At 51.0% G+C, this 27,116-nt stretch overlaps 1 protein-coding gene across 1 annotated transcript; it reads right to left on the bottom strand.

Moving 5' to 3' along the window:
- Window positions 1-1,634: 1,634 nt before the first annotated feature.
- RRP1 (ribosomal RNA processing 1) lies at window positions 1,635-25,332 on the bottom strand. Its single transcript, XM_049874979.1, has 13 exons — window positions 25,133-25,332; window positions 23,559-23,641; window positions 22,601-22,658; window positions 21,021-21,106; window positions 14,983-15,044; window positions 12,106-12,235; window positions 11,155-11,219; window positions 10,687-10,913; window positions 8,489-8,568; window positions 7,552-7,649; window positions 7,272-7,291; window positions 6,154-6,279; window positions 1,635-5,057 (listed from the first exon to the last, which is right to left on the bottom strand). The coding sequence occupies exons 1-13, from the start codon at window positions 25,263-25,265 to the stop codon at window positions 4,798-4,800; spliced, it is 1,428 nt and encodes a 475-aa protein (XP_049730936.1). The 5' UTR covers window positions 25,266-25,332; the 3' UTR covers window positions 1,635-4,797.
- Between the last annotated feature and the right edge of the window lie 1,784 nt (window positions 25,333-27,116).

Genomic DNA, 27,116 nt, shown 5'->3' with positions numbered 1-27,116 from the left:
GGCCTGAAGGACGCAGACCGGGACACACCTACGAGCCATACTGACCCAGTAAGGCAATGAGTAACCTGGAAGTTGAATGAAAGACCGGACATTGTCCTTACAAAGCACCTCCCCCAAGACTCTCATCATCTGTGAAGGGGAAAGAGGGGCTTTCCCGCAGAGACAGCTGGCAGACAGCTCCTGACTCAGCAGACATACGAAAGTGGATACCTTCGTACCGGACACAGGGGAGGGGAGTCACACCCAGGAAGGGGAGTGACCCGAGGCAGAGCCCAGGGGACTCTGAGCCAACAACTTAGTCCTCATTCTTGGGAGAAGTTTCTGGCCTTTGCCCCGTGGGAACTATGGCTGGCTGGAGAGGAACTGCTTCTGTCTTGGGAGCAGGCCAGTGCTGTGGCTGGAATGGGGTTAGGGGCTGTGGGCTAACTGTGGCCACACCTGCCCTGCAGGGGTCTAGTTAGTGCAAAGCTGCTCATCAGTGAGCAGAGACGGTCAGGGGTGACCTGCTGTGTGAAACCATTACAATATTCTTTGTGATTATGTTACATGAACCCCGGGCCATGGAGGGGAGGAAATCAGCCTCAGGGACTGACTGCATGGTCACTCCAGAACCATGCTGCAAGTGGCTGGGGCAAGACACGAGGGTCAGGCTGGTGACGCCCCTGCTCCTTCCCCTCCAGGCAGGCCATGCCCTGTCATCTGCAGGAATGTTGGCAGGTAAGTCCCTGTGTGCCCAGGTGAGTGAGCAGAACGCCACACACCTTCCCCAGGGCACTGGGCTCGCAGGGCGTCCTGACCTCAGGAAAGTAGGACAGCACCGTGCCCCAGGCCCCGCCCATTCCAGAATAGGGACTGTTCTGGGCCATACAAGGAAGGACCCGAGGTGGGCCGTTTCCAGGCCCATCCCAGCGAGGGCACAACCACCCCGTGCAGCTGGGGACCAACACTAGATGATTCCTGCCCCTGTGGGCTAGGCCTGGCCCCTCACGTGTGCGCACTCCTGGCCTGGCAGGGCTGGCCCTCCCCCAGCCCACCCTCAGGCACTCCTGTCTGCCCCTGCTCCAGGCTGAAACCCCACTATCTCCCCAAGTCCCTGAACCTCAGAGCTGCCCTCAATCAAAACTGCCAAGTGGCTAGGCCAGTCTCAGTGACAACCACCAGGCAAGGGACAAAGGAACGTGGCAACTTCCAAATGGACCGTCACACAGGCTAGGGCACAGCAGTGTTCACTCCCCTGGGCTCTACCCAGGACCTGGGCCTAGAAAGGAACCCAGCTCCGTCCAGGGCTGCCGCTGGCTCCTGTCACCAACGACCAGGGGAACCTTGTTTTCTAATTAGGCCCACTAAGGCCTGGGGACCCTTCAGTGGTGGCACCCCCCCCCATCTGCTCATGTAGGAGCATGTTCCAGTAGGGGCTTCCCGCCCACAACAGCCTCACAAGGCTGCTGAGCACCCGAAATGGATCGATCAAGTACAAATGAGGAACTGAATTTTTAATTCTAATTAATTTAAATTTAAAAATGGATACTTTTTAGTTATTGGAATACTTCCACTTAGGTGTGGAACAACTTGGGTATGTGATTCTATTTTTTCAACCACAAATTTAATAAATTCTAAATATAGATTGAGCATTTTTTTTTTTTTTTGGGGGATCAAGTATTTCTGATGAAAATCTAGCACCTGAGCTGAGATGTGGTATAAGTGAAAATACACACTGGGTTTCAAGGACAGTGTGAACATACTAAAATATCCCTTACTTTTTCTATTATTATATATGGAAGTATTTGGGATACATGGTGTCATGGATTGAATTAAGTCCCCCCAAAAATGTGTGTATCGGTTGGTCTGGGCCATGGTTCTCCGTATCCTGTGATTTTCCTGTATGTTGTAAATCCTGCCTCCATGATGTTAACGAGGGAGGATGGGTGGCAGTTGTGTTAGTGAGGCAGGGCTCAAATCTACAAGATTGAATTGTGTCTTGAGGCAATCTCTTCAGATGTAACAGACAGAAGTGAGCAGAGAGACAGGGAACCTCATACCACCAAGAAAGCAGCACTGGGAGCAGAGTGAGTCCTTTGGACACGGGGTCCCTGCACCTGAGAAGCTCCTCAACCAGGGGAAGACTGACGAGAAGACCGGCAGAGAGAGAAAACGTTCCCCTGGAGCTGACACCCTAATTTTGACTTTTAGCCTACTTTACCGTGAAGAAGTAAATTTCTCTTTGTTAAAACCATCCACTTGTGGTATTTCTGTTACGGCGGCACTAGAGGACTAAGACACATAGGGTTAAGTAAAATACATTAATCTGGTTTGCTTTTTTAAACCTGGCTACTAAGAAGCTCACAATTACTAAGAAGCTCACAATTACCAAAGTGGCTCATATCCTGAATCCCCGGACATGCTGCTCCACACGGCTTCATCAGGTGGTGTGTTGCTTCTCCAAGGTGAGCTGGGAGAGCTGTTGGCATCAACAGCCCTGGCTGTCACCTGCAGAGATGACTCTGAGCTGGGGCTGGAGGTCACCCTGAAGTGGGGTTTCGTTGGAGCTTATAAGAGCCCCAAAAACCAAACCCAATGCCGTCGTGTCTATTCCGACTCATAGCAACCCTACAGAACAGAGCAGACCTGCCCCATAGGGTTTCTAAGGCTAGAATCTTTACAAAAGCACACTGCCACATCTTTCTCCCACAGAGCAGCTGGAGGGTTCGAACTGCTGACCTTTCAGTTACCAGACCTTTCGGTTACCAGCCAAACACTTAACCACTGTACCCAGAAGGAATAAATCCCTGCATGTGAACCAGGCTCTAGATGGAAACGAACACCCCACGCCATCTGCTTCACCTGAACAAAAGCTTTTCCACATACAAATGGACACTTCTCTCAAAGGCAACAACTGTAAACTCTGGGAAGGATTTCTGTCCCAAATAAATGTAGCAGGTGGGAATCCTGTAAACACAAGCCCAACCGAGTGGTTAGCAAGGAGCCTCCTTTTTCCTGACCGTTGAAGCGCTACTTGCTCATTACTGAGACCTTGACAGACACACTCTTGAAGAACAGGCCGCTGCTGTGCACGCACCATCTGTGTTCTGAGATGTCTCCTAGTCAGCTGTTTGTACACCAGCATCACAGCATGGTGCTCACGGCAGCTCCCTGCCTCACAGGTCAGCTGGGGTCAGCAGGTCGGGGTGTGAAGAACACGGAAGGCTTGTGAGCAGCACCCCATCACCGCGTCTCTGTTATCGAGTTGACACCGGCAGTTTGTGTGAGCTTGGTTTGGTTAGTAAATCACTTTAAGTATAAACTCAGAACAGCGGATGGCCCTGGGTCTGCTCTTCCTTCTCGTTGGCCCCTAACCCTGTCCCTGAGCAGGAGCTGCTCCACTGAGACGGGCTGAAGGGGCCTCCACCTGGGGGGATGTCTCTGCCACCACCCACACCGTGGAGGAGGCACGGATGATCAAGAATTCCCCAGGCCCACAGCAGGGGTACCTCCGCCCGTTTTCTATCTTCCTTTTAACTCAAACTCTCAGGCGAGGGGCTCTTCTCATTCCCCATCCCAGCCTGACACTCCACCCAGGGGCGGGGCCTCCACAGCTCAATCACAATAATAGGGACAGGCCACCTTCCATGTGGGACCCTGGGGCCGTGGCCCTTGGGGAGACCAGCAGCAGGGCTGCAGTCGTACTCCAAGGAGTGGCCTGTCATTGATTGTGTCCCCCCAAAATATCTGTCAACTTGGCTAGGCCGTGATTCCCAGTTTTATGTGCTTAGCCACCATTTTGTCAACTGCTGTGATTCTCCTGTGTTGTAAATCCTACCTCTACGATGCTAATTAATGAGGCAGGACTCAATCTACAAGATTAGGTTCTGTCTTAAGACAATCTTTTTTGAGATATGAGAGAAGCGAGCAGAGAGACAAGGGACCTCATACCACAAAGAAACAAGAGCCAGGAGAACAGCACGTCCTTTGGACCCAAGGTCCCTGCGCTGAGAAGCTCCTCGGCCAGGCGAAGATTAATGACAAGGACCTTCTCCCAGAGCCGAGAGAGAAAGCCCTCCCCTGGAGCTGGCACCCTGAATTCAGACTTCTAGCCTCCTAGACTGTGAGAGAATAAACTTCTCTTTATTAAAGCCATCCACTCGTGGTATTTCTGTTACAGCAGCATTAGAGAACTAAGACACTGCCCAATAGGGACAAGGGGGAAGAGAAAGGGCGGGGCCAAGGAGGCCGACTAACTACAAGCAACAGGTGAGTTTCATCCAAAAACTCGGAGGGAAATAATTGTTTTTTATTTCAAAAGTAAATTCACTATAAAAATATGAATCCAAGTTCACAAAGCAGAAAATAAGCATGCCCCTGCCAGACAACCCGTTAACACTGTGGAGTCTCTTTACCCAGATTTCTTTCCAACACATACAAGCACATCCTTTTCCCCACAGAAATTCATATAAACACTGTTCAGAAACCTTCATCTGTCATTTCACCCTACCAGATATCTTTCTACATAAGCACACCAGAAACAATACTTCTGTTAGAACTACACGTCATTTTATTTCATGGATACCCCACAGGCACGCAATCGATTCCCTCCCGTGGGACTGATGGCTGGCAGGGACTGTCACGTCTGGGGAGCTGGAGCTCCTGAGCTGAGGCCATCACAGCCGCGGCCCTGCTGTATCAGGGAAGAAATGGTTTTCCAGGACACGGGCCGTCCATGAGCGTGCAATCCCTTCTCTGTCCTGACCCTTCCTCTCCCCATGGTAAGTTAAGGCGCCATCTGGTACTCAGTCTGCTCGGCTACGCCACCTCCTGTCTGTCCTGGATCCGTTTCTTTTTCTTCTTTGGTTCCTGGAACTCAGCCCCGACAGCCACCTTGGCTCTGACACCAGACTTCCGGTGCCTGCTGCCGCGAGCCCCTCGCCTGCCACGGCCCCTGCTCTGCTCTCGGGGTGCAGCCCCCTCAGGATGCACGTCAGGGCCAGGCCTCCTGACCTTCCTCTTCCTCCTCTCAGCTCTGGAGCTCAACACTGGACTCAGCTCCTCTGTTCCACCCTTCCCTGTTGAAACAGGAGGGCATGTGGTTGTGAGCACGTGGGCGCGCTTCACTTCAGTTCTGCAAGTGAAGGTGTCAGCGTGGGACACTCGGAGGACAGAAAACGCACTCGCCACCCTAGGGCGGGCACAGCTTCAGGAAACATGGAGACTCGCCAAAGCCACGACCACCAGCAAAATTGCCACTGCAGTCCCAGGGTGGAGAACAAGTCCCACAAGCCATCAGGCAGGCACAAAATCAATAATGGCTCCACACACAGCAGAGGCACTGGGGAAGACAGGCCTTCAGAAAGTCTACCAGGTGGCCAGGTGGAGAGAAGAGTAAGGCACAAGGTGTGAGCGCCTAGTTCCAGCACACGTTAAGATGCCTCCAGTCAGAGGTCTGGCCCGAAAAGCCAAGGCGAGCACTCTAACCCAGCAGCTGCACACGGAGAATGCGGACAGCCTTGGGGGGGGCTCCCATGGCACCAGTGCACAAGCAGGCCAAAAGCACAAGGGCTGGCCAGGTGTGAAGCCATACAGCCTCCATGGGGGAGGCAGTCCCAGCCGGAGAGGGGATGAATCCAGAACCTTCAGAGGGAGGCCCCACATGACTGAGCCCGCCTGACATCTCCGCACCCAAACCAACCACAGGTGCCGCCACCACCCTCCTGTTACTTGTGGGCACAGCCTAGGCCCACTGCAGCGGCCTGTGTCCCACAGGGTCTGCGATGGGCACCGGCCTGGCTGACACAGCATACTGAAGCCAAGTGAGGGGTCCACTCTTAACCACTCACATGGCCAAGGAGACAATGAGGATAGCCAAAGGGTCTAAGGGTAGTGAAGAGGACAGGGAACGTGTGGGCGGGGCTAAAATCAGGAGACCACAGGGCCAGGAAGAGGCTACCGACCGGCAACAAGCACAGTAGACTGGACAGGACAGAATCAGCAGACAGCAGGAGCTGTGGAGAGGCCCGTCGAGGCTGTGCAGCTGCAGGACACAGCCTAGGGCCCCAGCTTAGGGGACGAGGACAGAGTGCATACAGGACAGCCAGGGTGGTGGGGAAGGCCTCGGGGAGACAGGGTCACATGAAACCCACACCTCACGCCTGTCACCAATACCTCGGGTCCTCCCTTTCTTGTCTTGCAACTGGGATTTGAGCAAACGCTTCTTCATCTTCCTTGCCAGCCTCCCTTCGTGCCGGTAGGCGTAGACTTTCTCGGGGACGTCATCCTCAGGGAAGATGCCTGGGGAATGGAGGCAGGTCACGAAGGTGCCCTGAGGGAGGGCATTGATGTCTCTGCCTCACTGCTTCCAGCGGCACCAGGCCAGCCCCCTCCCCACACTTCCTGGGAGAAGAAGCCCTCTTCTAGCACCCAGAACGATTCTGACGCCCCACACCTGGCATCAGCCAGCTCAGAAGGCACTACCTGCAGGAGCCCTGTGACCTTGGCAAAGTCCGTTCCGGGGCACTCAGCACACCTCATAGACCTTGGCCGGGAAGGGGCCCGTGCGCAGTGGACGACAGACACGTTCTCAGTGCCAGCGGGCTGGGGTTACGGGTGTGCACACGCTGCTCAAAACTCAGTGAGCCTGCACATGAGCCCGTGCACATAAGCTTTCCCTGGACACGCTGGGCCTCGGGCCACAAAATGCACGCTGATGTCTGCAACTGACTGAACTGCATCAGAATAAGCAGACGGACTAGGGATTGATGGACAGACATGCAATAAACAAGGACAGTAAGACACTAACAGTGGATCTAGGTGGGGGGCATATGGGCATTCCCTGCAAAATTCTCTTCAACTTTGCCGTATGTTTGAAAAATGCTGTAATAAAGTCTCAGGAGAAATGCTTAGGTCTTCGACCATAAACCTCCTGGGAAGCTGTCCTTGAGAAGAATCCAGAGTCCGACGAGCCCCACCACCCAGGGACACCAGCTCCCACTCACACACTCCTCTTAAAAAGAACCTACAGGGCCTGCAGAGTCTCACTGTGTCAGGGTTGCCCTCTTGAAGGCTGCCAGGGCCCACCCTGCCCATGGCGCCAGCCTCAGCTTGTCTGAGAGCTGCTGAGCTATAGTTAGCACCACAGGGGCACAGAACCCTTGGTCAGCACCACCGGGCCTCGTCACAGACAGAAGAATATCTGTGCTGGAGAGCTAACACACAGGACCCTCCACTCCCTGAGAACAAAACTCCTCCTACCGGAGGGCCTGCGTGCACAGCCCAGCCCTCACCTGCAGCAAGGTCCTGCAGCCTGGAAGAAAAGAGAAGGCGTCAGTCAGCAGAGCCAGCAGAGCCAGGAAGTCTGCAGGGGATGGGAGCCGCACCCCCGAAGGCAGTGATGGGACTCCAGGGGCCACTCCCAGCGGCTTGTCTGAGCTCCAAGGTGGGGCACTGCTGAGAGGAGCCCTGTTCGCCTTCGCTTCGGGCAACACAAAGGCACTGCCAGCAAACCACACGGAGGCGATTAAAGGGCTGGGAGGGCAGTGCCAACGCCTTCTGGAAAATACTTACTTCCGGACCACTTTGTAGAGACGCTTTCTGTTCTGGGAAGGGGTATTCTGCTGACTGGCCATTTTGAAGAGTCTGTTAGCAACCGCCTCATAGTCAAACTGTTGCAAAGGAGAAAGATCACACAGGCCCCTAGTTAGCCACCTTTCACTGTGACACTGGGCCACCCAGAAAGCACCTGGACCCCATGCTGATGGGCCACCACCTCACTAGAGCACATCGAACCAGTATTATCTCATCCCCCCAGCACGTACTGGCCATCTATCCACTGGAGACCAGGCACCAGGCACGATCTGGGCAGCACTGCCCAAAAGAAACACAACAAGGGCCAAAAAGGCAGCCTTACCTGTGAGCCTAGATTACCCAGAGCCATATCCAAACAAGTAAAAACAAAAATCAATTATTTAAAACCATCAATAAGCTACTGGACAGCTTTTTGGTATCAAGTCTTAGAAACCCAATGTATATTTTCTGTTACACAGATACTGACAGCCTGCAGGAACCAAACATCAGAGGACAGAGAGTGGGAACTGCAAGCTGCCGGGTGGACCCACCCACGTCCCTGTTTGCCTAAAGCCGTGGACCCGCTCCCTGAGACCCACCTCCTCACCTCGTCCCACGCCCAAAGGAGGAGGGTGAGATGTAAGGAGCCAATGTGAGTGGGTGTGCCTGAGGCAAAGGGCTGTTGAGCGGTGATGCTGGCCTGGGAAGTAGGTCTGTCTGCTGAGGCTCCTGCCCCGGCACCTAGCCCTGCTCTCAGTGACTCTGTGTGCTCCTGCAGACTACAGGGGCTTGGGACACCCGTCCCCTCCAAAGTAAGCCTGTTGTTCAGGTCAGCATCTCTGAGTCAGACACTGCTGTCCCCGTCCTCTGAGGCTGCCTCCCTGCCCCAGCCCCCAGAGGGGCAGGAGGTCGGAGGCCCAGGCCTCAGCCCACCCACCTGCAGCATGGCACCAGCACCATCCCTGTCGTCCTCTGCCAGCTCCTCTCCTGCCTCAGGTTCAGGCCTATGGATGGAGGCTGGAACAAAAGAGACCCCATGAACTCCAAGAGCCACACCCAGCATGTGTGGGCCCAGGCTGGCACCCAGGGGTGGGGGTGCCAACACAAGCACCTGTGAGCTAGGACTCACGGCCTCATCAGAGTGCAGGCAGAGTGCCAGGTGGCACGGACAGCTGGGGAGGAACCACATCCCAAAAAAAAAAAAAAAAAAAAAAAATCCCAAGGCGGTACCAATAGCCTCTGGCACGCCATGATCCAGGAGGATGAGGGCATGATCCAGGAGGATGAGGGGAGATCCCAGAGAGGTGGGACCAATCGGGCCCCAGAGTAAAGGATGGGTCAGAAGTGAGTGTGGCACACCCAGGAGGGAGGGGGGCAGCCACGTGCAGCCAAGGGGTGGGCCTGGATCAGGCCTGGGGGGACAAGGCTCTCAAGAATCCACCCAGGGCTTAGATGCTAGCAAGCAGCCATTGAAGATGCATCAATGTGTCTCAACCCACCTGGAGCAAAGGAGAATGAAGAACACCAAAGACACAAGGTAATTATGAGCCCGAGACAGAAAGGGCCACATGAACCAGAGACTACATCAGCCTGAGAACAGAAGAACTAGATGGTGCCCGGCTACAACCGATGACTGCCCTGACAGGGAACACAACAGAGAACCCCTGAGGGAGCGGGAGAGCAGTGGGACACAGATCCCAAATTCTCGTTAAAAAGACCAGACTTAATGGTCAGACTGAGACTAGAAGGACCCCAGTGGTCAAGGCCCCCAGACCTTCTGTTGGCCCAGGACAGGAACCATTCCCAAAATCAACTCTTCAGACAGGGATTGGACTGGACTATGGGATAGAAAATGATACTGGTGAAGAATGAGCTTCTTGGATCAAGTAAACACATAAGACTATGTTGGCATCTCCTGCCTGGAGGGGAGATGAGAGGGCAGAGGGGGTCAGAAGCTGGCCAAATGGACACGAAAACGGGGAGTGGAGGGAAGGGGTGCGCTGTCTCAGGGTGAGAGCAATTAGGAGTATATAGCAAGGTGTATATAAATTTTTGTATGAGACACTGACTTGATTTGTAAACTTTCACTTAGGCACAACAAAAATTAAAAAAAAAAAAGAATCCACCCAGAAAAAGATAGCAAGGAACAAGGGCCACAATGAACAAGCCAGTGAGAAAGAGGAGACCAGTGCAGCAAGAGGTGGGTCTCTGCAGAGAGGGGCTGAGAAGGGGAAGGGTGGGTCCCAGCAGAGAGGGGCTGAGAAGGGAGGGGTGGGTCCCCGCAAAGAGGGGCTGAGAAGGGAGGGGTGGGTCCCAGCAGAGAGGGGCTGAGAAGGGAGGGGTGGGTCCCTGCAGAGAGGGGATGAGATAGGGAGGGGTGGGTCCCCGCAAAGAGGGGCTGAGAAGGCAGGGGTGGGTCCCTGCAGAGAGGGGCTGTGAAGGGGAGGGGTGGGTCCCTGCAGAGAGGGGCTGAGAAGGGAGGGGTGGGTCCCTGCAGAGAGGGGATGAGATAGGGAGGGGTGAGTCCCTGCAGAGTGGGCTGAGAAGGGAGGGGTGGGTCCCTGCAGAGAAGGGCTGAGAAGGGAGGGGTGAGTCCCCGCAGAGAGGGGCTGAGAAGGGAGGGGTGGGTCCCTGCAGAGAGGGGATGAGATAGGGAGGGGTGAGTCCCTGCAGAGTGGGCTGAGAAGGGAGGGGTGGGTCCCTGCAGAGAAGGGCTGAGAAGGGAGGGGTGGGTCCTTGGAGAGAGGGGATGAGACGGAGGGGTGGGTCCCTGCAGAGAGGGGATGAGACAGGGAGGGGTGGGTTCCTGCAGAGAGGGGCTGAGAAGGGAGGGGTGGGTGCCCAGAGAGAGGGGCTGAGGAGTGGGGGATCCCTGCAGAAAGGGGATGAGATGGAGGGGTGGGTCCCTGCAGAGAGGGGATGAGACAGGGAGGGGTGGGTTCCTGCAGAGAGGGGCTGAGAAGGGAGGGGTGGGTCCCCACAGAGAGGGGCTGAGGAGTGGGGGATCCCTGCAGACAGGGGGACCAGATAAGAGGTGACTGCAGTGAACTGCCTGACACTGGCTCAGCCAAGACAGGCACTGGGGTGGGTGGTAGGGGACCAGACACGGTCACACCCTGACACGTGGAGCCCCACCTTTCCGCCGCATCTCAGCTGGTTTTGTAGCTGGCATCTCTGGTTCACCCTCCTGCTCCGTCTCCTCTAAGTCGCCGTCCTCCGACAAGTCCCCTTCTTCCGACATCTCCTCCTCCTCTCCCTCTTCCTGCTCACCCAGCTCATTCATCAGATCTTCGATGGCGAACGGGGCCTGTTCCACGATGGTCTCAAAGATCCCACGAGCTATGTTATGTAAATCCCGGGGGCTAAGGGGCAGGAAGGGCGAAAAAGCAGGCAGGTGAGAATGAGTCTCAGACCGAAGAATCAGGCTCATTTGGTCCCCCTTCTCCCTCCCCACGGCCCAGCAGCCTCTCTAGGTAATTCCATCACTGGTACAGCCAACACAGCTCATCTTCTCCCTAAGACGACAGGAGCTCTGGAAGGTGGGCACCCTGAAGAACTTGGTGAAAAAGAAGGGTCAGGCTGACAGAGCCGGTGGCTACCTACTCCTGGGTCCTGGCAGCAATTCTGCAGAAGGGGTCGATGAACTTGAGGTTCTGGTCTGCGGTAAGCTGCAGGGAGAGGAAAGGCAAGCTCCGTTCCTGTTGCTGAACCCCAGGTGATGAGCCTGACCCAGCCCCACCGTAAATTAACACCAGGTGATGGGTCTGACCCAGGCCCACCGTGAATTAACACCAGGTGATGGGTCTGACCCAGGCCCACCGTAAATGAACACCAGGTGATGGGTCTGACCCAGGCCCACCGTAAATTAATGCCAGGTGATGAGCCTGACCCCAGTCCCCCCATAAATTAACACCAGGCGATGGGTCTGACCCAGGCCCACCGTGAATTAACACCAGGTGATGGGCCTGACCCAGCCCCACCGTGAATTAACACCAGGTGATGGGTCTGACCCAGGCCCACCGTAAATTAACACCAGGTGATAGGTCTGACCCAGGCCCACCGTAAATGAACACCAGGTGATGGGTCTGACCCAGGCCCACCGTAAATTAACACCAGGTGATGGGTCTGACCCAGGCCCACCGTAAATTAACACCAGGTGATGTGCCTGACCCCAGCCCCACCGTAAATTAACACCAGGTAATGGGTCTGACCCAGGCCCACTGTAAATTAACACCAGGTGATGGGTCTGACCCAGGCCCACCGTAAATTAACACCAGGTGATGAGCCTGGCCCTAGCCCCACCGTAAATTAACACCAGGTAATGGGTCTGACCCAGGCCCACCGTAAATTAACACCAGGTGATGAGCCTGGCCCTCGCCCCACCGTAAATTAACACCAGGTGATGAGCCTCCAGGTTCCCTGAGTTCACATCAGCTGATGAACCTACTACCTGAGCCCAGCCCAAGCCCTGCCTCCCTGAGTTAACACCAGGTGACAACAAGCCAGTTGCCACCTGGCCACCACCTGGCTAGGCCCCAGCCCCAGCCCCCTCACCTCCTTTGCGCCCACTTTGCCCAGCTCCTCCAGGAATATCTCAGTGAAGTGGCTCTTCACCCCATGGGGGGCCTGGCTCTCTGGGTGCAGGATCTCGGTCATCAGCAGTTTCAGCAGCTGCTCACACTGACTGAGGAGAGAAACGGCAAATGGCGATCCGACAAGAGGGCTAAAGGCCAGCGCGGAACGGCCCAGATGGCTCTGAAAGCCTGGGGTGTTGGCGATAATACGGACCCCTACATCCTGAACTTACACATGTGTTTTCTTTAAGAAGTTCCCTAGAGGATGTGGGGCACAGCACGGTGTGGGGATCGTCTGTGCCGTGAAGGAAACGTGGTGCTAGCAGGAAAACAGAGCAGGTGCAAGAGCCAGGGGAAGACACCTAGATGCTGGGGGCCTGCCCCAAGAGCTAGCGTCAACCTGATTGCCACTTGAAAAAAACAACATACACAACAAACCCCTCGTGCGTGTGTGTGCGCACCCGCATGAGAAGGGAGGGAAAGCTCTAAGGGTGGGTCCCACTGTCAGCACTGGTCACCCCAGGGCAGCGGAGAGAGGGTGCACCCGTTTCCCCCAGATGATCTTTGCACTGAATCACTGTTACCAACGAGGATGTGATTACTTCGGCAACAATTCACCAAAACAAAACAAAAAGCTAAAAACAGTCGCTTTAACACTTAATTCCATTTAAGTCGCTGGATCCCCACTGGCTAAGCCTCCATACCGAGCCCAGTGCTGAGCGAGAGCCACCTGGCCTCAGTCATCCCTGGGAATTTAAGGATGACAATCACTAGCAGCCACTTGAGGCATTTTTGTCTTCAGAGTGAAATGTAAAATCGGCCATAATTACTCAGTGCATAGAACCATAACGTGAAGCACTAAAATTCAGGTAGCTACAGTCCCAACTTCTGCTAATTCTTTTTTGTGAGGGGGAGAAAAAAGGTGAGCCAGAGGAAAGAAATGTATTAACTTTGCTACTCAGAAGATTAAAAAATGTCTACAAAAGCTTGGGCCGTAAACTTTACTCTCTAGTCTGGTAGCTATTTTGACATCTGGGTACTAGTTCTAGTATTCACATACTCAGGGCGAGAAGACCCTTTAATGTATACTTTTTCATTTAATTTCTAATCAATGCAAAATACGTTCTTTCTAAGCCAAGACCTCTCCCTCCGCCAAAAGAAACCATCATATATCAGGACAGAGCGGGGCTGTTTCTGAGGTGTCACCGGAAAGATAAAAGGGCAGACTCCAAGACATCACATTTAATACGACGCCCTTTCTGTACACACACGGGAAGGACACAGATGCAGTAGTGCTGGTACGTGAGACAACATTCTGTTAAAAGTGGTTATCTCTACTGGTCAAATTACTTTCTCATTTTTATAAATGTTTTCCGAGTTTTTTATCACTCTCACAGTTAGAAAAAAACTAAGTAAAAATTTAAAAACTAAACTACATTTCACAGACTCCAGACTTTCTGGAGCCATGGAGGCCGCATGAACCCCCAAAACAACTGCCCTGAGATAATCTTTAAGCCTTAAACCAAAAATATCCCCTGAAGTCTTCTTAAAACCAAACGATAGCTTAGCCTAAGTAAACTAGTAAAGAATGTCTGCTGTGAGCACTATGTCCTTTTCAGAATTATTGATGCGAGATCAAATTGCCAAAGCAACTCGAAAGATTAGACAGGAAACTTAGGGGCCGTGAGTTTATGTTAATGGGGGAGGAATAACTCAGAAAAGGAGGGTGAGAATGGTTGCACAGCTCAAAGGATGTAATCACTGTCACTGAATTGTACACGTAGAACCTGTTGAATTGGTGTACGTTCTGTTAAGTATCGTCTCAACAACAAAGAAAAAATTATTAAAAAAAATTAAACTACATTTTAAGGTTAACTTTAAAATTTTTTAAATGTTAAATACTCAGACATCCACTTTGTGGGGTGGAACTCAGACTGCCTTCAGCAGGTTTGGAAGTCCACTGCCTGATCTGTTAGATGCAAATGCCGTGGGCCATCCAGAGAGGCAGGTCTAGCTAGAGGACCCCCTACCTGCCCCCAGCTCTGTCCCTGGGTCTCCAGCAGGGGCTGGGACCAGGAGCTGCTAAGTCCAGGCAGAGGACTGCCTCTACCCACCTCCAGCTCTGTCCTTGGGTCTCCAGTGGGGGCTGGGACCAGGAGCTAAGTCCAGGCAGAGGACTGCCCCCACCCACCCCCAGCTCTGTCCTTGGGTCTCCAGTGGGGGCTGGGAACAGGAGCTGCTAAGTCCAAGCAAAGGACTGACCCTACCCACCCCCAGCTCTGTCCTTGGGTCTCTACTGGGGGCGGGGACCAGGAGCTGCTAAGTCCAGGCAGTGGGCAGAGCCTGCCACACCTGCAGGACCTGATGCCTCCCTACTGCTCAGCATCTGCGAAGCCTGCATTGAGACAGAAACCGAAGGCTGGCTCCCAGCCTAGTGGACTGAGCACCCACCACAATGCTGATGTCAAAAGGGAGATGTGGGACGATGTCAATGTTTCTATGCCTGGAGTAATTACCATTAATTGCTGAACGCACCAGGTTTTTATTAAAAAAAAAAAAAAAAAAGCCACCTAGCTTTTCATCCTTCTTAAGCAAAGGACTCAAATTCCAGTTCACAGTAAGAATTTATCAAGGTTGAACGAATGGCATCTTTCCATGAACACATGAATGACCTATAATTTAAAAACGCCTTCATTTTAAGCACCATCATGGTCCTCCTTTAGTGTAAGGCTACCATCTCCTCACAACAAATAGTTAGAAGAGAAACCCTGACTCCCATCTCCCAGGTAAATGGCAGAGAGGGTATGTGGCCACACCATGAAAACCAGCCTCGTCCCTTTGCCACGTGTGCACTGACCTTTCCTCCCAGCCACGCATCTGCAGGGCCTTCAAGGACTCATTCAGGATCATCCGCATGAGCTACGGCACAAAAGGAGACTCTCGTTAGCAGTAGCCCAATCCAGGCCTCACCCTGCGCCCCTTTATGTACGAGGGGAGCCCTGAACACACAGCAGGCCCCCAGAGCGCTGACTGGACTGATGCTGTCAGACACAGTGCCAAGCCTGGGCCTGGAAAATGCACCACTCCCCCTGGGCTGAGGTGCCCAGCTTTCCAGAAGCAGTGGGAAGTCAAACCCACAGTGGATGAATCGCAGCATCGCAAAGCCCAGCTCGGACTACACAGCCCCTCCTCAAAAGTGAGGACAGGGAGGGAGCATGGGCCACCTCGTGAAAGGCAGAGCCCTTGGCACAGCCAGATCCGATCATCACGGTGGCTTCTTGAGGCCTCCTCCCCAACAGGGAGAGCCCAGTTTACCGTCTCTCTGGCCCCTGTGCAGTAAAGGCTCTCCCCCAACCCTCAGAACTCAAACCAAGCTCCTGCAAGAAAGTCACAACAGCCCCACAATTCCACATCCCCTTTAAAATGGTTCAAAGTATTTTCCAGGTGGTTTTCCTGCCTTTAGATAGTAAAACATTCTGCAAAGGAATCCAAGTCAGGATAAAAGCAGCACAGGACACACTGTTTCCAAGAGCCTTTGGTCACAGGGCCTGCTTGGCCTGCCCGGACACTGCTCCTGGGGACACTTGTGGCCCTGAGAGGATCCACAAGATGTGGTCACACAAGGGGGACAAGTGAACTTAAAATCAATAGAATTCGTTGCATAAAAAGGATCGGCAGTTACACCTCAGGTAAAGAGAGTGCTGACTTTGCCTGTGGACTCTTTCATTGTATAAATCTGAATTCTGTAAAAGCACAGACGCCAGGGAAAAGAAATCAAATACTTAAAAACTGAACAATACTCTGCTCAAAAAAGACTGGGTTATAGAAGACATTAAGGCGGGAATACAGAAATTCATAGAATGCAACGAGACTGAAAACACTTCCTATCAAAACCTTTGGGACACAGTGAAAGTAGTACTCAGAGGTCAATTTATGTCGATAAATGCACACAATACATAAAGAAGAAAGAGCCAAAATCAGAGAACTGTCCCTACAACTTGAACAAATAGAAAGAGAGCAACAAAAGAATCCATCAGGCACCAGAAGAAAACAAATACTAAAAATTAGAGAATTAAATGAATTAAGAGAACAGAATAACAATTGAAAGAATTAACAAAGTCAAAAGCTGGTTCTTTGAAAAAATTAACAAAATTGATAAACCATTGGCCAGACTGACTAAAGAAATGCAGGAAAGGAAACAAATAACCCGAATAAGAAATGAGATGGGCCACATCACAACAGATCCAACTGAAATTAAAAGAATCATACAGATTATTACAAAAAATTGTACTCTGACAAATTTGAAAACCTAGAAGAAATGGATGAATTCCTAGAAACACACTACACCTACCTAAACTAACACAAACAGAAGTAGAACAACTAAATAGACCCATAAGAAAAGAAGAAATTGAAAAGGTAATCAAAAAACTCCCAACAAAAAAAAGCCCTTGTGAAAGGGCTGACTCAAGACGGGGAGAGTAAGTGGGAGTAGGGAGTGAGATGTATGTAAACTTATATGTGACAGACTGATTGGATTTGTAAACGTTCACTTGAAGCTTAATAAAAGTTATTATAAAAAAAAAAAAAAAAAAATTAAAAAAAAAAAAAAAAAAAAGCCCTTGTCCGGACAGCTTCACCGCAGAGTTCTACCAAACTTTCAGAGAAGAGTTCACACCGTTACTACTAAAGGTATTTCAGAGCATAGAAAAGGATGGAATACTCCCAAACTCATTCTATGAAGCCACCATATCCCTGATACCACAGCCAGGTAAAGATACCACAAAACAAGAAAATTACAGGCCTATACCCCTCATGAACATAGATTCAAAAATTCTCAATAAAATTCTAGCCAATAGAATTCTACAACATATCAAAAACAATAATCCACCATGACCAAGTGGGATTTATACCAGGTATGCAAGGTTGGCTCAATATCAGAAAAACAATTAATGTAATTCACCACACAAATAAAACAAAAGACAAAAACCACATGATGTTATCAATTGATGCAGAAAAGGCATTTGACAAAGTCCAACACCCATTCATGATAAAAACTCTCAGCAAAATAGGAGTAGATGGAAAATTCCTCAACATAATAAAGGGCATTTATACAAAGCCAACAGCCAACATCACCCTAAATGGAGAGAGCCTGAAAGCATTTCCCACTGAGATCGGGAACCAGACAAGGATGCCCTTTATCACCACTCTTATTCAACACTGTGCTGGAGGTCCTAGCCAGAGCAATTAGGCTAGATAAAGAAATAAAGGGCATCCAGGCTGACAAAAAAGAAGTAAAATTGTCTCTATTTTCAGATGACATGATGTTATACACTGAAAACCCTAAGGAATCCTCAAGAAAACTACTGAAACTAACAGAAGAGTTCAGCAGAGTACCAGGTTATAAGATAAACACACAAAAATCAGTTGGATTCCTCTACACCAACAAAAAGAACATCGAAGAGGAAATCACCAAATCAAGGCCATTTACAGTAGCCCCCAAGAAGATAAAATACTTAGGAATAAATCTTACCAAAGATGTAAAAGACCTATACAAAGAAAACTACAAGGTACTACTGCAAGAAACCAAAAGGGACCTACATAAGTGGAAAAACATACCTTGCTCATGGATAGGAAGACTTAACATTGTAAAAATGTCTATTCTACAATGCACTTCCGATCCAAATTCCAACTACATTTTTTAATGTAATGGAGAAACAAATCACCAACTTCATATGGAAGAGATAGAAGCCCTGGATAAGCAAAGCATTACTGAAAAAGAAGAAGAAAGTGGGAGGCCTCACTCTACCTGATCTTAGAACCTATTATACAGCCACAATAGTCAAAACAGCCTGGTACTGGTACAACAACAGGCACATAGACCAATGGAACAGAATTGAGAGTCCAGATATAAATCCATCCATATATGAGCAGCTGATAGTTGACAAAGGTCCAGTGTCAGTTAATTGGGGAAAAGATAGTCTTTTTCACAAATGGTGCTGGCATAACTGGATATCCATCTGCAAAAAAATGAAACAGGACCCATACCTCACACCATGCACAAAAACTAACTCCAAATGGATCAAAGACCTAAATGTAAAGTCTAAAACAATAAAGATCATGGAAGAAAAAATAGGGACAACGTTAGGAGCCCTAATACAAGGCATAAACAGGATACAAAACATTACTAAAAATGCCTAAGAGAAACCAGATAACTGGGAGCTCCTAAAAATCAAACACCTATGTTCATCTAAAGACTTCACCAAAAGAGTAAAAAGACCACCTACAGATTGGGAAAAAATTTTCAGCTACGACATCTCCGACCAGCACCCAATCTCAAAAATCTACGATTCTGCTAAAACTCAACTACAAAAAGACAAACAACCCAATTAAAAAATGGGCAAAGGATATGAACAGGCACTTCACTAAAGACATTCAGGCAGCTAAAGGATACATGAAGAAACGCTCTCGATCATTGGCCATTAGAGAAATGCAAATTAAAACTACAATGAGATTCCATCTCACTCCAACATGGCCGGCATTAATCCAAAAAACACAAAATAATAAATGTTGGAGAGGCTGTGGAGAGACTGGAACACTTCTACACTGCTGGCGGGAATGTAAAATGGTGCAACCACTTTGGAAATCAACTTGGCGCTTCCTTAAAAAGCTAGAAATAGAACTACCGTACGATCCAGCAATCCCACTCCTTGGAATTTCTCTAGGATACTAGAGAAATAAGAGCCTTTACATGAACAGATATATGCACACCCATGTTTATTGCAGCACTGTTTACAATAGCAAAAGATAGAAGCAACCAAGGTGCCCATCAAAGGATGGATAAATAAATTATGGTATATTCACACAACGAAATACTACACCAATAAAGAACAGTGAGGAATCTGTGAAACATTTCATCACATGGAGGAATCTGGAAGGCATTATGCTGAGTGAAATTTGTCAGTTGCAAAAGGACAAATATAAGACCACTATTATAAGATCTTGAGAAATAGTTTAAACTGAGAAGAACACACTCTTTTGTGGTTACGAAAGGGGGGAGAGAAGGAGGATGGGAGAGGGGTATTTACTAATTAATTAGATAGTAGATAAGAACTACTTTAGGTAAAGGGAAGGACAACACTCAATACAGGGGAGGTCAGCACAACTGGGCTAACCCAAAAGCAAAGAAGTTTCTTGAATAAACTGAATGCTTCAAAGGTCAGCGAAGCAGAGGGAGGGGTTTGGGGACCATGGTTTCAGGGGACATCTAAGTCAGTTGGCAAAAAAAAAATCTATTAAGAAAACATTCTGCATCCCACTTTGAAGAGTGGCGTGTTGGGTCTTAAACGCTAGCAAGTGGCCATCTAAGATGCATCAATGAGTCTCAACCCACCTGGATCAAAGGAGAATGAAGAACACCAAGGACACAAGGTAATTAAGATCCCAAGGGACAGAAAGGGCCACATAAACCAGAGACTACATCAGCCTGAGACCAGAAGAATTAGATGGTGCCTGGCCACAACTGATGACTGCCCTGACAGGGAACACAACAGAGAACCCCTGAGGGAGCAGGAGAGCAGTGGGATGCAGACCCCAAATTCTCATAAAAAGACCAGACTTAATGGTCTGACTGAGACTAGAAAGACCCCAGCAGTCATGGTCCCCAAACCTTCTGTTGGCCCAGGACAGGAACCATTCCCAAAGCCAACTCTTCAGACATGGATTGTACTGGACAATGGGTTCGAGAGAGACGAGGAGTGAGCTACTTGCATCAGGTGGACACTTGAGACTATGTTGGCATCTCCTCCCTGGAGGGGAGATGAGAGGGTAGAAGGGGTTAGAAGCTAGCAAAATGGTTACAAAAAGAGAGACCGGAAGGAGGGAGCGGGCTGTCTCATTGGGAGGAGAGTAATTGGGAGTATGTAGTAAGGTGTATATAAGTTTTTATGTGAGAGACTGACTTGATTTGTAAACTTTCACTTAAAGCACAATAAAAATTATTTAAAAAAAAAAAAGCACAGATGCCTGGCTGCCAACCCTCCTCCACCTCATGTACCTGGAGTCCCTTCACTCTTCCTTGTTGAGCTTTCCAATCAGGGGTCCATGTAATCCTGGCCTAGGTCTGAGCTGCTCACCGAGCCAGACAGGCAGATCAGGTGTCCCCTTAGATCGCCTGCTCTGGGACAAGAGCAGTGTGCCCTCGCCTCCAGAGCTGTCCCCAGGCATAGTAAACCACCCTAACAACGAGATGGCAGTTTAACGGGAAGGAGGCGGAGGTGGCCAAGCAGCAAACTATTGTGCCTATAAAACCTGATTTTTCTCCCTGTACCTCACAAGGCAAATTACTAACCCAAATCCATAGGAATGATATAGGATTTAACATAATTATAACCACCCCTCCTTGGAAGAAACAAAATGATCTTAACAGTCCGTGGAGAAACCAACCAGCAGGCTATGGTGACTGGCAGTGGTAACATGTCCTTGCTGAGCTGCTAAGCATTCAGGGGCTTGCACAGCTTCAACAGCGGGGAATTACTGGATTGTTAACTCTTCTCTGAATGGAGGTTTGTGTAGGTGCTTAAAGATCTCAGACCTAAGCCGGAATCCTCTGCCCATCGGTAACCCTCAGAGATGGGGCAAGTATTACAGGATCCCAGGCAAGTGTGTCCCCAGCAAGCTCCTGTCCCTTCCCCAATCTCTACAGGGTCACTCCGTTGCAGCGCCACCTTGCTGCCCTGGAGCCTTCATCTGTGGGAAGTTGGCGGTGGGGGGCTCAGGGGCCAGACCACTGCTAGAAAGACCCCAGGGCCCTCCCCGCCCTGCTCTGCTGGGCAACAACAGGATGCAGGATACTTAGACCAGAGGCAGCCAGAGGAGGAGCTGCAGGCAGCGACTTACCATGTAGTACTTGTCCAGGCGCAGCCTGTCGATCCCCGTCCATTCGCGGTTCATGGTTTGCCAGAATGTCTGGAGGAACAGGTGCTCTAGAAGAAGAGAGGCCTGGTGAACGCCAAGAGACAGCCGCTACAGGACGCAGAGCTGAGAGCAAGAGAAGCCTGGCCAGGGACATCGTGGGCAGCCCCTGGGTTCTCAGTCCCAGAGGGTGCTGCGCTGAGAAGAGAGGCCTAGTGAACACCAGAAGACAACAGCTGCAGGATGCAGAGCTGAGAGCACGAGAAACCTGGCCAGGGACACTGTGGGCAGGCCCTGGGTTTCTCGGTCCTAGAGTGTGCTGTGCTGAGAAGTGGTGCTACACCTGTGGCTAAGAAATGGGGCTACTTGGGGCCTCAGGGAGCAAAGCGCAACACACACTCACTCCTGCCTCACTGTCTAGGGAGCAAGAGCTACGTGAGGACAGTGGCAAGCAGGAGGTGCTCTGCTCCCAAGGCCCCAACACCGAGGGGCTGCTCACACCTTCTCCCCTGGCACTGCTGCCTCCCCGCAGTGGGGGCAGACCACCCGGGGAGGGGGGGTGCTGCCGGAGCCGCATAAGTAAACACAGGACATTCAGGGTGCCTGCCCACTAGATTCACAAGCCCAGGCAAGCACAAAACCCTCCGAACAACAATGAGGGCATTTCTACCCCCCATCACAGGGCTTCTGCAACAGCAAAGGTTCTTTCAGGTGGTTCAGTAATGCACGGACCCGTGCTTTCCAAATCATTCACGTGTTGCTGAGCGAACACTTTGTACCTGGTATCTTGCTGAACACCGAAAACACCCTGCAAGTTCTTAGTGGGTAAAAATTCTGGCGTACAGCTCCAACTGCTAACTACCCAAGCACAGTTCCCAGCGACTCCTGCAAACTGAGCAGTTATTCTACCTACCTGGGCACTCACCCTAACGCTGACTACTCTGCCTACTAACTGGACTGAAACCCGCCCACACAATCAGGGCACCACCAGGCAATGTCCACAATGCCTGGGATGGTGGTGCTGCTCGGCCTGGCTGCCCCCTGGAAGAACAGAGAGAGGGTTAAAATGCTGATGCCCGGGCCCAGGGATTGATGTGACTGGACCAAGCTCTGGACCCCAGTATTTTTAAAGGCTCCCCAAGTGATTCCAACAGGCAGGCAAGGTTGGAAACTGCTGATCTTATTCGGATGAAAAACAGAAGAGTTAGAAAAACAAATAGAAAAATGAACTGCAGGAACTTCACAACTATCAGGTTTCTAAAATTCAGTCAACAAGCTCAGCAACATTACACTGACTTTTCATTTTATTTTAAAAACTTAAGACAGCAGCCCTTTAACACTTGTTGGATGTCTGATTAGAGAGCTGAATCTCGCTGGAGTCAATGAGTTAATACGTGTGTCTCACACTCACCAAGCACTGCAGGGGGCTGGCTCTAACCCTCACCTTTCTCTTTGCTCTCAGCTAAGACCACTAGATGTCAGAACAGCAAACCTGCATCTGGGAGTTTTGATTTCCAGCGGCCCCACCTTTATGAATGGGTATAAATGTGGCAGAGCATACTCACGTGCCTCTGTAGTCTGAAAGGCATGGAGAAGCTGGGAAATGGTCCTTCCTAGTTCCTCCTGGTGGGAGACAACAGAAATCCCTCAGTCCCTGGAGAAACGAGCTCTTACAATGACAGGGACAAACATGCTCACCGCACACCCACTCATCACGGAGACCAGACTCCCCACTGGGTGTCTCAGCCCAGGGAGCCTGAGTTTTGCAAGTTTCACCCCTTGCTACGAGAGACTTCCTCCTCCAGCAAAGGTGAACAGAATTCCCCCACAGGCCACGGCGGTCCCTGCCTTCATGACTGATGCTGTGCCCTAAGCAGAGGCTCGCCGTCACGGGCGGTGAGGAGGAGCAACAAGGAGCCTGGCAGCTCAGCCCTGATCACCAGGAGGGGGGCCCCCAAAGCACCACCAACCACTCATGGCCTGACTGTTCGTGTCCCTGCGCCAAGCCTCACCTCAAGTACATGCTAAAATGGAAGATTCTAGAGCCTCCCCCTGAGAATGTCTAAGGCCAAGGAATCTGCATTTTAAATCAATACCGTTGTCACCCAGGTGACTTTGGAGTACAGGTAACAATTCATGCTTTGAGAAACACTGATTCAAAAAGTACAGCAAGAGAAATCCTTGTCTTAGAGGACAAGCCTTCCAGCCTTTTGGCTTCCAGTATTGACTGTGACCCTGACAAACACAAACAGCCCGTGTTTTCACCACTCCCTGACCTGCACCACCTACCTCCAGCTGCTGCGGTGCTCAATTCAGCAAGGATGTCAAAGTCCCAAGCAAGTGTCAGATCCACTCTAACCAAAGGCCCTAGGCCCCTCCAGCCATAAAGCACAAAGCACTGAAGCTATAAGACTTCACCCAGCACCTTTGGCCACATTAAAGCAGGGGTCAACCCCACGTCCATCTGTCCCCTCACTGACAGTCCTGCACTGGGACATCTTCTCCTACCTCCCACACACTCACCTGCAGGAGCGGCTTGTCCTGCATCCACATGCAGTAGAATAGTCCTTTCCACACCTTCAGCAGCTCCTCATGCGTGAAACCACCTGTATCACAAATAGTGACACTCAGACTAAGCGTGCCCAACCTTTCAGTTCCAGGAATAAAACCAGAGAAATGTGGCCACGAGAATTAGACCAGAGTACAGAGCCTGCCCTCCCTGCTCAGGCAATCCTAACTCAGAACTGCTGAGCCTGTGGCTGTAGGGATTCTCCCAGAGAAATGCCAGTTCATTCATTCAATGGCTACAGGGTGCCCAAACAGTTGACAGGCATGCCAAATGGCTGCCGCACCACCAGAAGAGCGCGTGCAGGCCCGAGCGTTCGTCGGGGCGGGTGGTAGGAGTTAGGTGGGGTGGGAAGGAAGGCCCGTTGGCCCAGCCACATGAGGGGCACTGACTGGGAAGAGAATCTGCGTCTCCTGCACAGACGGTGAGAATTCTACAACTGAACCACCACTGCCCCCGACAAACATTTAGGGCCCCTATAACACAGCCTGGCGCAGTGGTTAAGCGCTCAGCTGCTAACCAAAAGGTCAGCAGTTGAAACCCACTAGCTGCTCTATGGGAGAAAGATGCGGCAGTCTACTGCTTCCGTAAAGATGAAAGGCTAGGAAACCCTACAGGGCAGGTCTACTCTGTCTTACAGCGTACTATGAGTGGGAATCGACTCCGCAGCAATGGGTCAGGTCCAGGTGATGCTGAAGCTGCTTGTCTGAGACCACACTTTGAGAACCACTGGTACAGAGAATAGGAACCACATTCTCTGCCCTCATGGAGCACGGGTGAAAATCAGTCAGCAACCCAATAATTAAAGAAATAGAAAAGAGCGCTTTGAACAGGTTCGTTCTGGTTCCCAGAAAGTTGTACATAAGAATCACCCGGGGATCTAGTTAAAATGTAGACTCTGATCCAGTATATCTGGGGGTGGAAATAAAAATTCTCAGCAGGGAACTTGTTAGAAATGCAAATTCTCAGCAGAGGTTCTAACCGTGAAGAACAGGTTGGAAGCCCTGATAGAAACCCACAGCGACAAATGCTGCTATGAGGGAAAAACACAGGGTGCCCAAACAGTTGACAGCGAAGTGTCTGGTCTGCTGAAGGAGGGGATGGCTTCCCAGAGTAAGGGGGGTCTGAGCCGGGATGGCTTCCCAGAGTAAGGGGGGTCTGAGCCGGGATGGCTTCCCAGGGTAAGGGGGGTCTGAGCCGGGATGGCTTCCCAGGGTAAGGGGGGTCTGAGCCGGGATGGCTTCCCAGAGTAAGAGGGGTCTGAGCCGGGAATCCTATTAGCTGGAGGGACAGAGGAGCTGGCTGGGGGATCCCAGGCAGGCCAGATGGCTGCCTCACCACGAGAAGAGCGCGGGCAGGGCCGAGCGTTCGCCGGGGTGGGTGGCAGGAATCGGGCGGGGTGGGAAGGCAGGCCCGTCGGCCCGCCCACTTGAGGCCCCACGAGGCTCGAAGGATCGCCCACCCCGGCCGCCGCCGGCCCGCGCCACGGCAGCGACCGCTGCACCGCCATCCCTGCCACCCCCGTGGTGACCTGCGGCCCGCTGAGTCCTGGCCACGATGTATTTCCGGAGCTTCTTCACCGCCCGGTCCCGGGTCACTTTCTCGTTGCCCGCCAGACGCTGCGCAAGCTGGATCTCGGGAGGGAGTTGCACGCGTGAAACCATGGCGACCACGACCAAGACCCCACGGCACCCGAGCGCCGCGCGGTTGGCTCCGGCTTTGCACTGGCGTGCGGCGTGACGTCACAAGTCCGCGACGCAGCTCTGGTCGAACGCCAGCGCCGCACTGTGGCCGGCCCCGTAACTGCAGCGCCGCGCGGAGCCCAGCCAGGTAATCCTGTCCCGAACACACGAAAGGGTGGGTTAATTCAACCGCTCCTCTAGGCTCTGTGGAAGGTGGCTCTTAGCACAGATGCTTACTCTAAAAACGTCTAATTACAGGGAAATAATCATTTGCCCTGCCTTTTAATAGGAATCGTGGTTCATTCCCAGCTGATGAGGGAAAGTTCCTGCTTTACCAAAGGATACCAGCTAGTACATGTCCTTGATAGTTGTGAGCTGCCCCCAAGTCAGGGCGACCGCATGCACAAAGGAGCTAAACATTGCCCAGTCCTGTGCCATCCCCGTAATCAGTTGCAGATCAGACTGTTGTGATCCATAGGGTTTTCACTGGCTGGTTTTCAGATGTAGATCTGCAGGTCTTTCTTCCTAGTGTGTCTTAAGTCTGGAAGCTGCTCTAAAGTCTGTTCGGCATCATAGCAACATGCAAGCCTCCACTGACAGATGGGTAGCGGCTGTGCCTGAGGTCTGGGTCTCTGTCTTAGTCATCTAGTGCTGCTATAACAGAAATACCACAAGTGGATGACTTTAACGAAGAGAAACTTATTCTCTCACACTCTAGGAAGCTAGAAATCCATATTCAGGGTGCCAGCTCCAGGGGAAGCCTTTCTATCACTGTCAGCTCTGGGGGAAGGTCCTTCTCATCAATCTTCCCCAGACGAGGAGCTTGTCAGCACAGGGACCCCAGGGTGTAAAGGACGTGCTATGCTCCCAGTGCTTCTTTCTTGGTGGCATGAGGTCTCTTTGTCTCTCAGCCGGCTTCTCTCCTTTATATCTCAAAAGAGATTGGCTTTAGATAAAATCTAATCTTGTAGATTGAGTCCTGCCTCATTGATATAACTGCCTCTAATCCAGCTTCATTAACATCATAGAGGCAGGATTTGCAACATTTAGGAAAATCACATCAAATGACAAAATGGTGAACAATCCCACAATACTGGGAATCATGGCCCAGCCAAGTTGACACATATTTTGGGGGATACATTTCAATCCATGACAGTCTCCTACATGGAAGGCAAGAATTCTACCACTGAACCACGAAGGAATGATAGAATTAGAGAAAGACCATTTTGCCACCATCAATGAAGTCTTTCATCTGGAAAAGATCAGTAAATTCATAAACGAGGAGAATGGTTGTTGGAGAACAGGATATTTGTGTGAGCATCACCCTGCCCCCAAATCCCCTGCTAACTGAAAAGGGGGAAGTGCCCTTGACAATGGAGAGATCCAGTGGTCAGCTGCTGAACCAGGAGTCACCCTGAGCATCACCAGCGGTGGACATCCTGACCTTAGGTGCTTTAGGTGTGCTGTAATAACAGCTTTACAGCATCGCCTGTGAGACATTCTAGCCACAAACATTTAAGTTAAATCCAAGTGAGCATTTAGGTCTACACCCAGATTTTCAGGAACTAGATGAAGGGTTAAATCATGCCTGGGAAACAATCACAGCTGCGGACTGTAGGACATTCTGCAAGACCACGCTTATGGATTGAACTCCCCCCACCCCCACCACACACAATATGCTGAAGTCCTAACCTCTGTACCTGTGAACATGACTTGGTTTGGAAACAGAGTCTTTGAAGATGTCAGTTATCATGAAGCCGTACTGGAATAGGGTAGGTCCTAAGCCTGTATGGCTAAATCAAACCCAAACCAAGCTCTTGGTAACCCTATGTG

This window comes from Elephas maximus, chromosome 2 (assembly GCF_024166365.1).
Source record: "Elephas maximus indicus isolate mEleMax1 chromosome 2, mEleMax1 primary haplotype, whole genome shotgun sequence".
Classification (NCBI taxonomy): Eukaryota; Metazoa; Chordata; class Mammalia; order Proboscidea; family Elephantidae; genus Elephas; species Elephas maximus.
The sequence above is the reverse complement of the archived record's forward strand: the minus strand, read 5'-3'. Positions and strand labels throughout refer to the sequence as shown.